The following is a 17,135-nucleotide window of genomic DNA, read 5'->3' on the forward strand; positions in this document are numbered from 1 at the left end:
GGCGGGGCTTGTGCATGGGGGGCGGGGCTTGTGCATGGGGGGCGGGGCTTGTGCATGGGGGGGCGGGGCTTGTGCACGGGGGGGGGCGGGGATTGTGAATGGGGGGCGGGGCTTGTGAATGGGAGGGGGCGGGGCTTGTGCATGGGGGGGCGGGGCTTGTGCGTGGGGGGGCGGGGATTGTGCACGGGGGGGCGGGGATTGTGAATAGGGGGCGGGACTTGTGAATGGGAGGGGGCGGGGCTTGTGAATGGGAGGGGGCGGGGCTTGTGCATGGGGGGGCGGGGCTTGTGCGTGGGGGGGCGGGGCTTGTGCACGGGGGGGGCGGGGATTGTGAATGGGGGGCGGGGCTTGTGAATGGGAGGGGGCGGGGCTTGTGCATGGGGGGGGGGGGCTTGTGAATGTGGGCGGGGGCTTGTGCGCACCCGTGCCCCTCTGCACCGGGGAGCGGGAAGGCCTCTCGCCGTTTCCGCCGAGGTTCCGCGCTACCTCGGCAGCCCCAGTCTCTCGGTCCCCGCTTCGGATCGTTTTGCTTGGCCCATCTCCCTCGCTGCCTCGCCCTCACACGCGGCTGTACAATACAGAAGGAATAGGCGCGGGGTACCACCTTGAAGCAGTCTGACAGAGGCCGGGGTTTCTATTCAGAAGGCGGGATTTGCGGAGTGATTGGTTACCGGTCCCGCTGGTTCTGGTTGTTGGGACCGGTCCCATTACCACCACCACCACCCCCCTGGGTAGAGAGACATCGTCCCGACAGCCCCGTGCCCGTCTCCCCCTGCAGCTGCAGCCGGTGGCACCATGAGGTAAGCGGGCGGATGGACTTTGTGTTTCTTCTATTGTTGTTGATGATGATGGTTGGTGGTGGTGGGTGGGGGGATGACGATTGCGCGGATGATGGTGGTGTCTGGGGTGATGGTGCTGGTTTGCGAACGATGGTGGTGGCGGTGGGGACGGTTATGTTGGTGGTGCATGGTGTTTATGGTGTTCATGTTGTGGTGGTGCCCGGCTAATGGGTGATGCTTAGGTTGGTGGTCTTGTAAGTTATGATGATGATGGTGGTGGTGGTGGTGATGCTAGAATTTTGGTGGTGCTCGTGGTGGAGCTACTGCTGGTGGAGTTGGTGATGGTGGTGGAGTTGGTGATGGTGGTGGTGATGGTAGAATTATGGTGGTGCTCGTGGTGGTGCTACTGCTGGTGGAGGTGGTGGTAGGGGTGGTGGTGATGGTAGAATTCTGGTGGTGCTACTGCTGGTGGAGGTGGTGGTAGGGGTGGTGGTGATGGTAGAATTCTGGTGGTGCTACTGCTGGTGGAGGTGGTGGTAGGGGTGGTGGTGATGGTGGTAGTGGTGATGGTGGTTGTGGTGGTGCTCGTGGTGGTGGTTGTGGTGGTGCTCGTGGTGGTGGTTGTGGTAGTGGTGATGGTGCATGTTAGTGGTGGGAGTGGTGATGTTGGTGGTCGTGATGGTTTGTAATTACGGGGGTGACGGTGGCAATGATGTGATGTTGGATGGCATTGGCTCGTAGTAATGACATTTGTGCCCATGGTGATTTTCGCGGTGATGAGTGTGACGGTGATCAGGGTTACGAAAGCGATGGTGATGTTCAAGTGGTTCTATTGATGGTGATGTTGACGGCTACCTCGTGTTGGTGTCACACACTGATGTGGGTGACTAATGATGCTGTAAGTGTTGCCACCGATAATGTTGTTGCGCATGTTCATGTAATTCATGTTGATAATTGTTGTTGTGATGGTGGTAAAGGTGTTGGTGATGTTGGACACGTTTTGTGGCAAAACAATGGTGCTAGATTCTGGTGATGTTGGCCTTAGAGAGTGTTGTGGAAAGTGTGTAGTGCAGTGGTCGACGAACTGTGGCTTCCCAACCCAGTGAGTGACCCAAGTTCGTTTCCTGACCACAGCTAACATCGGTTCTGAGCCTCCCATCGATGTGGACTCCGTCTTAAATGTAGTAACATGGTGCAGTGTGTGAATTTGGCACTAGGGGTGACAAAGGCGGTGTCTGGCCGTGCCATACTATCCGTAATAGGTGCCCCCCACTATAACAGCACTTTCCCCAACAGTGTATACTGGGGGGATCTTTGTATGTGATGTCGGTTATTGGAATGTTGATCAGTCGTGGTGAAGGTGCTGCTGTTATTCGTGGTTACGCTCAGATTTGCTGTGGTCGTTGTGTCAATTTGGCTTCCGTGTGAACGGGAGGCTTTTATAACTACGTGTTAAATCCCAGGGTCTACAATGTTGGGGGATGGGTTCATTTTCAGGACCACAGTTTTCGAGTTTAACTCGTACGGTTACTACGGCGAAACGCAACTTTATATGGCCTCCCGATTTAAGAACGAGATGAAGAATTGCGACACGCAAGAAAGGAATCTGCCCTCATACATGAACCCCCGTGTGTACTTGAGTTACGAGACATAGCCTCTCACCTGACTTTTGCAAAAGGACGAGGAAATGAATTGTTGTGGCCGGGCTTCCCTTTGTGCGTGTGTCGTGTGTTCTTTTTTCTTCCCACACGTCGCTGTACAGGTCTAGGAGCTGGTGGGGAGCAAAGTTGACTCATGGCTATCACACTGCACTGTGATCTCCACCCCCCTCCCTACCACTTGTTTGCCCGGAGTGACCTTCTAGGCCCCGTCACCGGGGAGCCTGCGATCTCAAAAAAATGTGTCATCCCTCCTCCTCTGCAGTTTCTCAGCAAGCACACAGAAACAAACGGATACTGGATCACCTTACAAAGCGAAGTCGTTGTGTGTGTGGGGGGGGGGAGAACGTACGTGTATCATTAATAAGTGAAAGCGTTTGTTGTGTCTTCTGCTAAGTGTGACACGTGTCTCACCTGAAGTGACGACGGTGATGATGATGATTATGGGGATATTGTCACAGCCAAACGCGTTACATCAGGTTGAAAGTCGAGAGAGAGCGAGAGAGCGAGAGGGCTTTTAGCCACTGAGGTGTGCAGTGGCGTTGACCGTCAGCTGCCAACTCTTGCCTGAACGTGGCACAGTCCCGTGAACAAATTTGAAATTAATACTTGTGAGGTGTGAAGGCCCCGCTTTTCTTTCGGGTTAATATTCTACCCCCCCCCTTCCCCGCCTATTCTGTCACTTTCCCACGCGTCCCCTCGTTATGAGTTGGCGTCGTTGGCGTCGTTGGCGCCCGTGTGCCTACCCGCGGTTTTTTTTACACTTCGGGTTAAAGTTTAACGAACGGTCGTGAGTTGCCATGAGGGCTCTGGTGGGGGGGAGATGTGAACGGTTCGCGAGCGAGGGCTGCGGACAACGCCCCGTTGCCAGAGTGGCCCTGGCCGCATTCTTTAGGGTGGAAGTAAATGCTCGGCGAAAAGGTGACCCAGAGGCGTTGCGAAAGTTCAGAAGGATGCGCTGTTCTCAAGAGTTGCGTGGCTCGTGAATGAGAGACCGATGCGATACTGGTGGTCGAGATTATGTGATCGGTGGTAGTGCTGGTGATGATAATTCGAGTTTCAAATTTATTTCATTTAACTAGGTGAGATTTGACGAGACAAGAATGCCCCCGGTCACCAAAATGACAAATGCAATGATGTAAAATGAAGGACAGTACAGCAATCAAGCAAATATTAATCGTAAAAAGAATAACGGTGTCGCGTAAGGTTATTGAAAATATTGCACGAACATAACTTGGTGTTAAGTTATAAATTCCCTCAGACGCAAGCCGGCTTGGTCAGCTTATTTTTAGGCTGATCAGAGTAAAATAACTTTTAAGTTAAAACTTCTACGTAAACGGACACGCATAAGTGTCTGATGCTGTAGAATTCTAACCACTGTGGACCATGGGAAGAGTTTGCATGGCAGAGCTGCTCTGTTGAGGAGCAATTTAGTGGTGCCCTTGCAAAGGGTTTTAAAACCTGTGCTCCAGATTCAATGTGGGAGAGATTGTCTGAGTTTATCCTCGGTGACCCCCCCCCCCCCCATCAAACACAATCACCTCTCCTCTTCAACCTCCCCTGAGGCCAGGTGTGTTTGCTCATGATAATGAGTCTGTCCCACATGTTGTTTTGATTACCCCACCCCTTGGTAAATTGCCCGCAATTACATTTACTGCACAGATACTAGATTAACATTAACTTTGTTATTCTTCTCCACTGGACACGTGTGTGTAACATAAAGTCGAAATTATGTTTCTCTTCTTTGATATTGCCTCTTTTCCTTCTCCAGGATTTGCGTGTCCTCTCCAGCGTAACACGCCTGCTGCATGGTAAATGTAACAGGCCAGGTCCTCCACTGTTGGCCCTGCTGGTAAATCATGTTAAATATGTGGAGGTCAATTCACTTGTAAACCCGCATGTCATTCCATCGTAATGCCACTTGCGCCCCCACCCATCCCGGCTACAAAAAAGACCACCCCCCCCCCCCCACCGCAGGTTAGTGTGGTTGAAATTCGTATTTCCATCTCTTCCACGAGGATTTTTTTTCCAGGGTAAAACGGCATCCTCGACAACTTTTAACAGATTTAAAGCTTTCGTGACTGCAGGGATTCATCTTCTTGTTTTTTTTTGATATGCACATTCTTTTGTTAAGGCGCTCTTCTTCCACCTCCAACCCAACTTATATATAAGCTCCTAGCTTGGCAGTGTCTCATTCTTCACCTGAAGACGGCTGCTTGCGTTGTAGCCGAAACGTCGTGAGAATTATTTTATTATGTTTTATTTTTATTATTTTATTATTTCCCTTCTACGTGACTTTACCGAAAAAAACCAAGAAGATGAACTTTTAACAGTGCTTAATCCCACCACGTAGGGTTATCACGGTTGTACAGCGCACGCTTTCCCGACGTGTTGTCGGGGTTGTCACTGCGAGTTGCGTGCCCACGATGTTGCACTTCCTCGAATCTGGGAACTTCTTCAAGAACTGAGTGAAAATTTGACGTCGTCCCTAAACGACGTGTGGCACAGCTGTAAAGCACATGGGGTGGCGCGTTACCGTTCGCGGCACCACGCTAAAGCGCCGATGAAATACGCGGCGAGTGTCTCTCACCGTGCCCAAAGCAGGATGGGTTTTTTGCTGTGCATGTGGAGTGGAGCGCCTTACTGTATTTGGTCATCCTGCTGCCTTCCCGAAGGGTGCTTTAGCTTTCTCCGGCAAACACTTGAGGCTCTGTCCGTGCGTATCGAGCCCTTGGCGTTTGGCGAGCGCGGCGGCGGCACCGATTGTGTGTTTTTAAGTTTCTTTATTTAATTATAAGTGCCCCCGTGTTCATTTGCACGCCGCTCGCTACAAAGCGTTGCTCGTCACGCCAGGTTTATCGTTGAACGTGGCCGAGTGAGTCGAGGACCTCCTGGGCGCCGACGGGGCGCTGTGGTCAGACACCAGTCAGAGGCAACAACGTCAGTGACGTTTGCGTGGGAGGACAGCTTGTAGGTGCACCTGAGGCCAGCACTTAATTCCTTTACTAAATTCTTTGCGTTGCTCCTTGAGCGGTGACTTGTCAGGTCCCGTCAGGCAGTGTCATCCTCAAAGTGGACTTGATCTGCGGGAATCCGTCTCGGATAACTCGATTGGTTCAGGTGGTGTGCCGACTGGTTGCTTTTTTTATTTTTGGGTTTTGGTTTGACCCAACGACCAAACTGCCCCGAATACACCCGATCCCATTGGGTCTCGGAAGAAAAAAACGCAGCGCCAAGACTTTGGGCCTGGGCTGGTCGACATGCCACACGTAACAGGTGTTATGGGCTCCAGGGCTACACTTTGGGCAGCAGAGGTCCGTCGAGGAAAATAATCCATTGTTGTACCGTACTTGTATGCTAACACATTATTGATTTTTTTACTGTTTGGCCGTATCGGGTGGTGGAGGGTTACGACAAATTTATAAATAACGCGATCTGACCCAAAAACCTATTTTATGAACATCTATGCTCTCCATTCGCACCAATCGGCACTGATCATTGTAGGTGAATTACGCTCAAATATCTCCCATTACCCACATGGAGGCTATTTGTGAATTCATAAAAGGATGTGCACATGTCGGTTACATTACAGAGTGCACGATGGTGGTACTTCTCAACAAGAGAATAGGAAAGGACTCGTGGTCTCATGGTCGTTCTACCAGTACGGTATATTTAATTTCCCTATAAACGGGCCTCTTTGTCTTCGCGTGTGTGTAAGTAAATAAAGATAAATACGGGTGGAATAATAACAAAAATTACTGTTGAATAGGCTTATTCGGCTGGGACGGGGTCCTGGTGACGAGACAGGACCCTGTGTGTGTGTGTTTGAACGAGCGAGCCAGTGAAGAGCGGACAGCTGAGCGGGCACAGCTGTTGTTCCGCACAAATTACAGTCACGGTGCTGACTGAACGAAAAAGTGAACAGGCGCAGGAACATTTTGTTAGAAACTCCGCCCCGCTCCCCCCTCTCCACCATCTCCATCTACACCCCCCCCCCCCCCGTATGCCGGACGGACTTCACGGCCGTGCGTGGAGACACTTGAAAAATGGGCACGGCGGTACGAATCGGCTTTATTCAACGCGCGTGTGCCGTAAGTGATGATGAGGCGAAGGGAAGGACCGGGCTTTTGTTTGGTGTAAGAAATAAGGGCAGAGTGCGGTGGCACCCAGTGGCTAGCAGGGCTGCGCTCACGAACCTGGCGGCCCAAGTTCGATATTTGAACCGGTCCCCCCAACCCCCACCTTCGCTGACCCGCACTGAACGGCGCGGTGAAGAATGGTCACACTAACCCCGTCGCCGCAAAGGCATGGGGGGAGGACTTTGTCCAGGAGTGAATTGACAAAGAGCTGTAAATTAAGCACTAAAGAAAAGTAACAAAAAATACATTTACAGTCCGCTGTCTCGCGCGGGCGGGCGGGATGGGATTGTGTCGTCTAAGTCCTACAGGCACGGTAAAAAGTAAGGCGTTTGCTGCTTACAGCCATTTCCAGACACGTGGATTAGCAATCGGCGCTGTGAAAGTGCGCCCACATTGGCAAGACGGCTCTTGCTGAGCGCTGCCCCTTGAGAGCACTTTTGGGGAACTTCCGGTAGCCAGACTTTGAAGATCCGTCTTTGGTGATGTTTTGGGTCATTTAAAAATGGCTGCTGAAGAAATTCTCGGAACCATGTGCGTTATTTATTTATTTTGTACAAAGACCGCATTTTACATTACGCTAAAAAGGACGTGGATTTGTATATAAATGCACACACATGTACCTTGTGTTTTGGATTGCCAGTAAGCTTTGACAAAATGCTTGATAGGGTAGCACCACTTTGTTACATCTATCTACCATGCCATGTAATATTAATGCATAATTTACAGCCATTTGTCAAGCCACTGCTGGATGAAAGCTTCCCCACAGCATTATGTAGGGGTTGTGTTGACCATACTTGACCACGCTGTTCAGGTGCTGGTTGTTGAAAGAGAAGTTGGAGGAGCACTCGCCACTGGTGTTGGCTCTGGCTGGGAATCAAATTCAGGTCGTCTGTCGGATTTCACAGAAGTGAGTTAATCACTGCGCCACCGTTCCCCGCAGTTTGCGTGAATTGAAGTTTAGGGGTTACCGTGATGAAAACGGGTGTAGAAGTCACCAGTCTACATACGCGCCAGAAATCTAATACGATATTACCACCTTAACCCTCCAGCGATGTTGGCTCCCCAGGGGTGGTTTCGGATTCCCATTGTTGGCGCTTCGATGCGCACCACACTGCGCTCACGCCTGATGGTGCTGGCACGGAGAACCCTGGACTGATAGATGCTACTCGTACCAGAGGTCGCAACCGGGTACCCGATACCCGTACCCTACCCGATACCCGGCTACCCGTACGGGTACCCGTTTGCGACCCTGGTGCGGCCGGGTACGGGTATGGGTAGGCCGTGAGTCACTGGTGAGTAACTGTTTGTCACTCATTTCCCAACATCTTGTCTCTTCTCACAATTCAAGTTCCTAGAATCAACCCACCCGCGCCTGCAACATGGCTTCATCCCAGAGGTCGCAATCAGGTACCCGATACCCGATACCCGTACCCGGCTGGGTACGGGTAGCCGTTTGCAACCCTGGTGCGGCCGGGTACGGGTAGGCCGTGAGTCACTGGTGAGTAACCGTTTGTCACTCATTTAGGGTAGGGTATGGGTACGGGTAGGGAACGGGTACCCGTACCCGGCTGGGTACGGGTAAGGAATCAAAACCCGTTTGCTGCCTCTGACTCGTACTCAGCTCGCACTGCCAGAGCGCCGTTAACTTTTTCCTGGGTTTGACGTGCCCGCCCTTGCCCCCTCCCCCCCTCCCCCCCTCCATGCTTCTCATCGTGCCTGTATCGTTGGATAATTAGATCCTTGGTGACGATTTCGTGGGATTTCTTGCGTATCATATTTTGGATGTATCGAAACGGCCTTTGGAGATCAAACGCCGTTTGACTTGTGCTTGTTTGTGTGTTTATATGTTGATACGCCAACTGGCTCAAAACGTAAGAAGTGAGATGAAATATACATGAACTGTACAGTAGCCCGTCGTTTGACTGCAGTTAGGCATCCTTTAGATTAACAGCTGCAGTGGGAGAGAGGAATGCCAGCTATATGGGTCTTATCGCGGGCAGACTTGCTGGTGTGTGCTGTCAGTCCTCGGCTCCACTCCATTGTCACTTGTGTGTTCTGTAAACTGAATACACATACACCTCTTCGCCTGGCAGGCCCTTTTTAATACATCATCCTCACAGTCATCAACATGATCACCGACAACACCACCACCACCATCGTCATTGTCTTTGCACACGGTAGTATTATTTCTTGCTCATCTCCTGCCAGTATCTAGACCGGGCAGGTGGCGTGCAGAGTTGTTGTTTGTCTCGGGCACTTTGCCAAATTCATTTGTCATTCGCGTTGAGGTTGTATATCTGCGTGTTTCCCCCCCCTCCCCACCCCCTTCCCGCGCATTCATAGCTGCCACATGTATAAGCAGGGCGAGTAGAGCACAACAGTCGCGACGCAGCTTTGAGTCCCGAGTAATTTTCCTTGCGAAAGTGTGAACCAAATAATGCTGCTGGCATTGACGAAATGACGCGACGCATTTGCCCTTGACGTGTGCTTCTGGCGCCTTGCAGTCGGCGGGCAATATTTTTGCTTTCACGAGTGGCCTTATTTCATGGACTCCAGAAGCTGTTGGAGGAAGACTGAGATCACGTACGCAATTTTCTGTGTATAACGTGCCTTTGTTGCATGGGTCGCCTTCTCGGGAAATTCACAGAGGCTGGAGATTCAGCTCTCATGGTCACTTTGAGAGTTCTAAAATAATTCATGTAATTTTTTTTTACTATTAACATGTTCTCTATATTCTCCATAGGTCAGATGCCAGTTAATGCTGGAGCATGATTTGGCTGTGTGTATTTACTTTCCAGAATTTAAATCCACTGATGGATTAGGGCTTCGCCATGCCGTGATGTGATGGTCATGCGCGTTGCTTGAGATGCTTCACCACACTGCCGAGCGCAGAGGTTGGTGAGGAGTAGGACAGATAACTCTTGCCAATAATGTTAAAGCCGTGGCTGGGAATTTCTCATCGTACAGTACGCTAATCACTGCACTACCACTCCACCCCACGTATATAGGACGTTGCAAGCACGTCATCATCACCATCAACCATCATCAACCCACTGCTGGATGAAGACCCCCTTTTAAGCATAGCCATTCATCACGGTCACACAATGTAACACCCAGCACCTGCACATGAGCTGATATCATCGCTCCGTCTCTACTTTGGACGTTCTCTTGGACACTTTCCCTCCTTTTGCTGCCGCAAAGCAGTTCTCATCCACCGGCCATTATCCCTTAAAGCCACTTAAAATACATACAGTGTCGGTAATCCCACGCATATAGAGGCATGCATAAAGCCTTCTGTAATCTGTAAAAGTACAGAATTGTGCCACAAAGTGCCCAGGGCATATTGTGTTGGTCTATGTACCTGCCGCACAAAAGCTGGTCGTTAATGCCGCGCACAAAGCCAGGCAGGGGCCACAGACCCTTCCCTCTGTTGCTGTTTGAGCTGCACATGTAGCGACAGACAAAGGAGTCGAGCATTTTAAACGCGCTTGCCAAGAATTCACAATACAACTCTCCCTTGAATTTTTTTTACGCTAAAGCATTCTTGTCGCTTGTTGTTATTGTTATTTTCACCCTTTGTGATGTGAACTTTGGCATTGGGAGCCCATTAGGTAGCAACGTGCAAGCCCGACCGTGCACGAGTGACCGTCGTCCCGAATTATTGATGGGGTGTATTTTTTAAAATGTCTTTAACAAGGACCACATGGGGATGTCAAGTCACGAATGATTGTGGAGTGGGGGGGGGGGGGCTGCTAGGTGTACGGTACGAGGTGGAAGGGCATCTTCTGCTCGAGATTTTTTAAAGGGGCCGGAAGCGCACGGCAAACACGAGGCAGAATTTCCAGGAACTTTTCCATACCCTCCGTGCGGTGCCTTAAAAAGGCAGACAAGCCCTGAGCCGGGAACTATAAAATGCTCCACGATGTACTGCAAATGAAGGGCTATCAGTTGAGCATCAACTGTTTTAAAAATGTTTCTGCCCTGCCATGAATTTAATTATATCAAATGTGCAGTCCACTCTCAGGAAATGCTGACTTGTTACCCAAAAGTAGATTCGTCGCAAGCGGGGGTAAGCCGTGGTCGTGGGTGCAAGTATAGGTTTCTCTTGGAGCCGCTTAATCAAATCAAATAAGTGGAGCAGTTAATTGAATTAAACAAAGGGGGGGGGAGGGAGCGAAAGTTTGCTCTCATCCGTGGCCAGACGCTGCGCTGTGATAACATTGTGAACGAGGAATCCTCGCGGCGCGAAATGGAATTCGCCCTTTGCTGCAAACGCAGTCGCCAAAGCAGAGGTCGCAGCCGGGTACCAGATACCCGTACCCTACCCGATACCTGGCTACCCGTACCCGGCCGGGTACGGGTACCCGTTTGCGACCCTGGTGCGGCCGAGTACGGGTAGGCCGTGAGTCACTGGTGAGTAACTGTTTGTCACTCATTTCCCAACGTCTTGTCTCTTCTCACAATTCAAGTTCCTAGAATCAACCCACCCGCGCCTGCAACATGGCTTCATCCCAGAGGTCGCAATCAGGTACCCGATACCCGTACCCTACCCGTACTCGGCCGGGTACGGGTACCCGTTTGCGACCCTGGTGCGGCCGGGTACGGGTATGGAATCAAAACCCATTTGCGACTTCTGCGCCAAAGCTTTCTACTACTGTAGTGGCGGGGGGGGGGGGCTGGTGTGGGACGGGGAGGGGGGTCCCTTTGGCGCAGGGGGCCGACCTTAGCACATTTTGATGTTAGGAAGCAAAGAATATAAACGCTTCCCCGTCGCAAGGTGGCCTTCCGTTTTAAACTTCCACTTTATGAGTCGGCAAGGAGAAGTCTGCTCGCTTCACCGCCGCGGCGCAGTCACTGGGGGCGGGGGGGGTGGTGGTTTATATTATTTATTTTTTTACGCCAAAGTGTTTTAGGGATTGTCTCGTCGCTTTTGCCTCGGCAAGGGAGAGCAACAACTTCCTAATTTGGGCAAAGCACGGGGCGCTCCGGGAGCCGCGTCTGTTCGGGTTTTACAAGTTTGTGCCCCACCTTGCTGCGTAATGCGGAATGAGGTTGCAGCTCTCGGCTTTGGGCAGGCTTTCTCTCCCCCCCCCCCCAGCATTTAAATGGTGTTGTTCGCGCTAGGGGGGGGGGTCTCTGAGTATTTTCACGCTGAAACTACCAAAGGGTGACCCCCCCCCGCCGCTGTTGAAGTTTCCGCGCAGTTGCGCAACTCTTGAGAAGGAATTGGGAACGAAGTCGGCGTTGTTGCGCTTGCTCGTTGCAAGTAGTTCTGATTTTCTTTTTAAAAGATGGACATTTTCTTATTTTGCAGAGGCTGCGCTCCTTTGGCACAGTTCGCCACACGTGACCTTTGTTAAACCGGGCCCCACCGGGCCGGCATCGCAAGTACCATAAGGAGAACATTGACTCGCTTACTTAACCCGCCTTTTATGAGTCGCAGAACACAGTTTAGTCGCTCAAACAAGCACGCACTGGCCGACAAAAGACAAAAAAACACATTCCTGCCCCACCCAGACAGAGGCACTTAATTATTTCATATCTTTCACCTACCGAGGTGCTGCAACTTGCTCGCCCCCCACCACGCGCTGCTGGCAGGCAGAACGTGCAGAATAGTTTGGCGTGTTTGAGGGCCCTCTGCCTTATTGGTGCCGAGGAGCGTGTGTGATGCCCTGCCTGCCTGGCGCATTTCTGTTCGGACATGGCGGGGCACGCGGTGGAACAGACGGGCACTCTGCCCGGGCTGCCGATCCTCTAAACTCCATTCGGCTCAGATCACTGGCAATGTTTGCCCGTCCGGCCGTGCGCAAACTTGCCCGTGATTGTTCTGCCAGTTCGGACACGGACTTCCTCCTTGTTCTGCCCAGCAGCCGCAGCCTATGTAATAATACTCGACCCGCGCCGTGTTTATGTTGCGAGTGCGTGCTGTGTGCATTTCGTCTAGCGCGTATCCGGTGGGGGAGTTTATCAGCTCCGCATTGACCGCTGTTGTGGTGGGTCCGCTTAAAAAAAAATGAAAAAAAGGTTAAGAATTACCCCTCCTCCTGCTGCTGCTCAATGCTTAATTATTAATGTTTATTGTTGTATCTTCTCAAGCATTTGTCCTTGGCGTCGATTGTGTACAACAAAACTGTTATTGTGTATCCTTAAGTTAGTAGTCATGTTACTTTGTGTCTCTTTGGCCCGTTCAAGATGTACGCAACGGTTGGAACAGACTGCAGCTCACAGCGTTTGCTTATTCGTGCTTACGCATGCATGTTAATTATACGTAAACACATTTTACCTCGCCGTTCTTCAACATTTCACTTCGTAAATACGCCACTGAATAAGGGCAGTGGCCCAAAATACCCCTAACAGTGTGACCCTAGGTGTATTTATTCTGCTTTAACCAACCGTTGACCCGCATGTCCTGAGTTCTTGTACACACACGACTGGCTATCAGCGCAGCCAAAGCTGTTGAATTCAGCCGTACCTAATTCCATACAGTAGTCTATAAATGCGCGCTTTTGAGAGCTAGTGAAAGGATCAATACACCGATGTCGATACAGTTCAACAGGATAAGCTTCAAGTGGTGATACAGCATAGCGGCTGGGTTTACAGTAGGTGGACGCGTGCAGAGCGATTCGGGTGGCCCCTGTGGTGCGTCCGCTATATTACATCATTAATCAGCCTCGCAGCCTGGTAATCTGCACCTGCAACCCCTCCTCATTCGCGGCCAGATAAGCCTCTTCCAAGGTCCGCGGTTGCATTAGCGGCTGCTGTGCTTGCGCGTGCAGCGAGCCAGGTGTGTGGCCGAGGTGTCCTCCCGCTGCCTCCCCCGTGTGAAGCCCTCGTTCGGACGTTTCGATTGCATTTTCGAGATCGGCATCGGTGTCAAAAGAGGTCACCAACACGGCGGTGGCTGTGCATGCCGTCACACTTCACCCGCTCGTCTTGCTTCCCTCCTGCTAGATCTAAGAACTGTTGCACCGTCGGTATCCCACTTCCAAGTTTTACTCTTGCAGTGTCCCAACTTCTGGATGTAGTTCTTCCCCCTGGGCTTGAGTATCGTGAGTGCCAACTCCGCTGCTTGTCTCTTGGGTTGCCTGTAGCGTCCAGAAACCTGTAGGTTTCCTGTAGGTTTCTGGACGCTAGAGGCAGGTTTCTGGACGCTTAAGGCGGAATGTCGTGTCGAGCCCTTACTCTACCACCCACATGCCCATTGTAGGGCCCTCATTTGAGTGAGGCCTGGGGGCTCAGTAACCTCCATTCTCTGTAATCCAGTGCATGTGCCCCCAACTGCGCCAATGCCCGATCCACAAATACGAAGGAGACGTCACAGCGATACACTCCGCGACTCGTGACGCGGTTATCTGACTTGACCACCTGAATGTGAAATTGAAGGTGTTTGCTCTGCATCTACATCAGCAGCCGTCTCCTCCGCTGGCGGATTAATTTCTCGCGTTAGCCTGCGACTTGCAGCTCTCGCGGAAAGCCTATTGGCTGCCTTTCTAACGCTGCTAATGCCTACGCTTCATCCATAAAGCCTTAAGCCATAGTTGCGGCTCTCTGCCCGTGGGTCAAAGGTGGGATTTGTTTATACATAAAATCTACGCGGGTCGCAATAAAAAAAGGGTTGTAATCGCATTTCGGGGCGCTTTGGTTCGGCATGTCCGGGTCTCGAACACACTCGGCGCCTTGCACCCCGCCACGGCTCTCCTATTCACGCTCATCGATCTCCCCCTTTCAAATGCAAATACTGTTGTAATAGAAATCACGCGATGTGATAATTGGCAAAAGTGTGGAAGCCTGCCACGTGGGGCAGGGCTTTTTCCGAGCGAGACCTTTTAGCAAGAGGCCAACCACCTCAACGACGTACAGCAGAGGTCGCAACCGGGTACCCGATACCCTACCCGATACCCGTACCCGGGTACGGGTACCCGTTTGCGACCCTGGTGCAGCCGGGTATGGGTAGGCCGTGAGTCACTGGTGAGTAACTGTTTGTCACTCATTTCCCAACCTCTTGTCTCTTCTCACAATTCAAGTTCCTAGAATCAACCCACCCGCGCCTGCAACATGGCTTCATCCCAGAGGTCGCAATCGGGTACCCGTACCCTACCCAATACCCGGCCGGGTACGGGTAGCCGGGTATCGGGTAGGGTACGGGTACCTGTTTGCGACCCTGGTGCGGCCGGGTACGGGTAAGGAATCAAAACCCGTTTGCGACCTCTGACGTACAGTCACCGGGGCTTACAACGCAACGCTGGTGGTCAGCTTTGGTCAGTGAACTTCGGAGTGGGGGAAAGGGGAGTGACACGTTTTGGCACGCGATCAAAAGTACATTGCCACAATGTAAACAATTCGACCTCACTAATAAGCATTGCATTAGACACGTGATTAATATTTTTTTGAAACGCATGAAACGTTTTTAGAAAGTATTAAACCAGCGTTTGCGATGTATATTCTTTAGGCGGCGGGGGGGGGCAGTTTTGGCAGGGTTTTCTTCTTAAAGCACCTATCACGTTGTGCTAGGCGCTGTGTGTGTGTCGCCATGCCAAGTTTAAGCAACAGCTGTAGTCGAGCACCCGTATTGTACTGTATAGATAAGATGTTATTCACGCTCGGGTTTAATCGGCGCTACCTGCTGCTGCTTCTTGCACGTGAGAGGTTTGACCGCGAAACTCTAGATTAGAAAAAATGCGGGCCGAGGTTTTTGGCTGGTCGTTATTTTTATTTCCCTCTTTGAAACACTACAACAGGTCTGGTGGTCCACGGAGAGCCGTGGTGTGCAAGCTCACGTCAACTGTGTTCTTCTGAAATCTTCCGTCTTCCTTTGCATGCTCTAAAAATTGTTTGGAAGCAAACGAATTAATTAATAAGTGTGTGTGTCTACATGTGCACACGTTTAGAGTTCAATTCAGTAGCCGTGTGAATGATAAATTAGTAGAATTGTGCTGGTGAAACTGTTATTTATGCACTATATATGTAAATTGTATGTTAATTTGACATTTAGCCGAACGGTTTGAACAAAAAAACTGCAAATGAGACGGAAAACAACTAGAAACAGTACTAATGAGATGGTAAATGTGTTTTTTTTACTTGAATGTTTTCAAATTGAATGGCACTATCTCCTTACTGACAGCGATTGTTTTTGCCACTGGTGGAGATTCCACATTCCTATGTCGGGGGCTGGTATATCCATTGAAAAACCATTGTTGGCTTCCTATAAATCTGTACTAAATGCATATCAACCCAGAGGATTGAGGGCCCCAAGTATAGCAGGCTGAGTCCAGTCGAGTATATGCCTGGTCCTTTTGCGTTCATGTTATCGGACTTTGTTGGGCACTGTTGCGTTCTCGGTGGGTGTAGGAGGTGTCTACAATGCAGACTGCCGCTTAACATTTGTGGGTGTTTTTTCACGATTTCTCTTTTGTTAGTTTTGCAGCGTTCCTTAAGGACCCTGTCCGTACTCGTTCTCTGCGGCATCGATGTTTTTGCCTCTCTTGTTCTCGTTGTTGTTGCTGCCCCAATGCTCACGCGGCACCACGGATCTCCCGTGTAAGGCAGCCGGGCAAAATAAACTCGGATGTCATTCAGAGCAACAACTACAAATTCACTTTCAGTTGGTCAAGCCAGATGACCACGTCAGGAGCAGTGGGGATGGTTCGCCGCGATGCAACCTTCGTATTTGTGGATAGGGGCATTGCGGCATTATACGTTGACCGGTCTGTTCTGGATGTCCACAGTCGTACGCTCCTGGAAAGTTTCTAATTTTCCATTGCGACACTTGGGAAACGCTTTGCAAGAAACCAGAACCCAAAAACGAGTGATGCAGCCGACGACATCGGCGTGGTTGACGACGCATTGTTTCCAAAAAGACACCTTGTTTAGCGAATGACAAACTCGCCGTAATTATTTCTGTATACAAGGATCAGGTTTGTTGTAAATGTTTACGTGTTGCATCGATGCCGCTGACCCCTTCTCTTTTGACGGCCTTGCGTTTTTCTGATCGGCGTGAAGCGCCAAAACCTTTCGCCGACCGCGCCCCGTGGTGTTGTTGTGTTTGTGTGAAACGCCTTTCTCTGGATTCGCAGAGCAGCCCTCGGCGATTTGCTCAAAGTTCACCAAGGGAAAAAACAAAATTGGTTCTCATTGGAGCTCGTGGGCGTGCGTGGCGTGAGCCCAACTGTGAGGAATGTTTGCGCGGGGATTCAATTCCGATGACCTGGGTTCGATTCCCCCGCCCATGGGGTAACGTCAGTGGGGTCCGGTGCCTCAGACTGGGCTCGGTCGATACAGGTCGGTGAAGGTAATTTTTATCGATCCAATGAGGGCCTCGTCATGCATGCTTTGGCCTTCATGGGGATTGTTTGGCCATACTTCACCACTCTGATCAGTACGGGGTTGGTGACGGGACACAGCGCTACAGCAGCGCAACAGCTTTTGCTGCACCACTAAACCCCGTAGGCAGCCTATAGCACCGGTTATGCATTGCGGCCGACTATCCAAGCGCTCTATCGATGCTCAGCACTGCTTCGTCAGCTTCCGAAATCTGAAAAGAACGGGCGCATTCCGGGGCG

At 51.1% G+C, this 17,135-nt stretch overlaps 1 protein-coding gene across 2 annotated transcripts in view; it reads left to right on the top strand.

Annotated features, from left to right (window-relative positions):
* Nucleotides 1-409: 409 nt before the first annotated feature.
* Nucleotides 410-17,135, top strand: part of LOC133352561 (ena/VASP-like protein) — a 42,087-nt gene continuing 25,361 nt past the window's right edge. For both annotated transcript variants that reach the window (XM_061568277.1, XM_061568278.1), the window contains exon 1: nucleotides 410-800. In XM_061568277.1, coding sequence (XP_061424261.1) covers nucleotides 796-800 — 5 coding nt within the window. In that variant the 5' untranslated portion in view covers nucleotides 410-795. The remainder of the gene's footprint in view (nucleotides 801-17,135) is intronic.

The sequence above is a fragment of the Lethenteron reissneri genome, chromosome 41, assembly GCF_015708825.2.
Source record: "Lethenteron reissneri isolate LAM-NWPU_2019-01 chromosome 41, ASM1570882v1, whole genome shotgun sequence".
NCBI lineage: Eukaryota > Metazoa > Chordata > Hyperoartia > Petromyzontiformes > Petromyzontidae > Lethenteron > Lethenteron reissneri.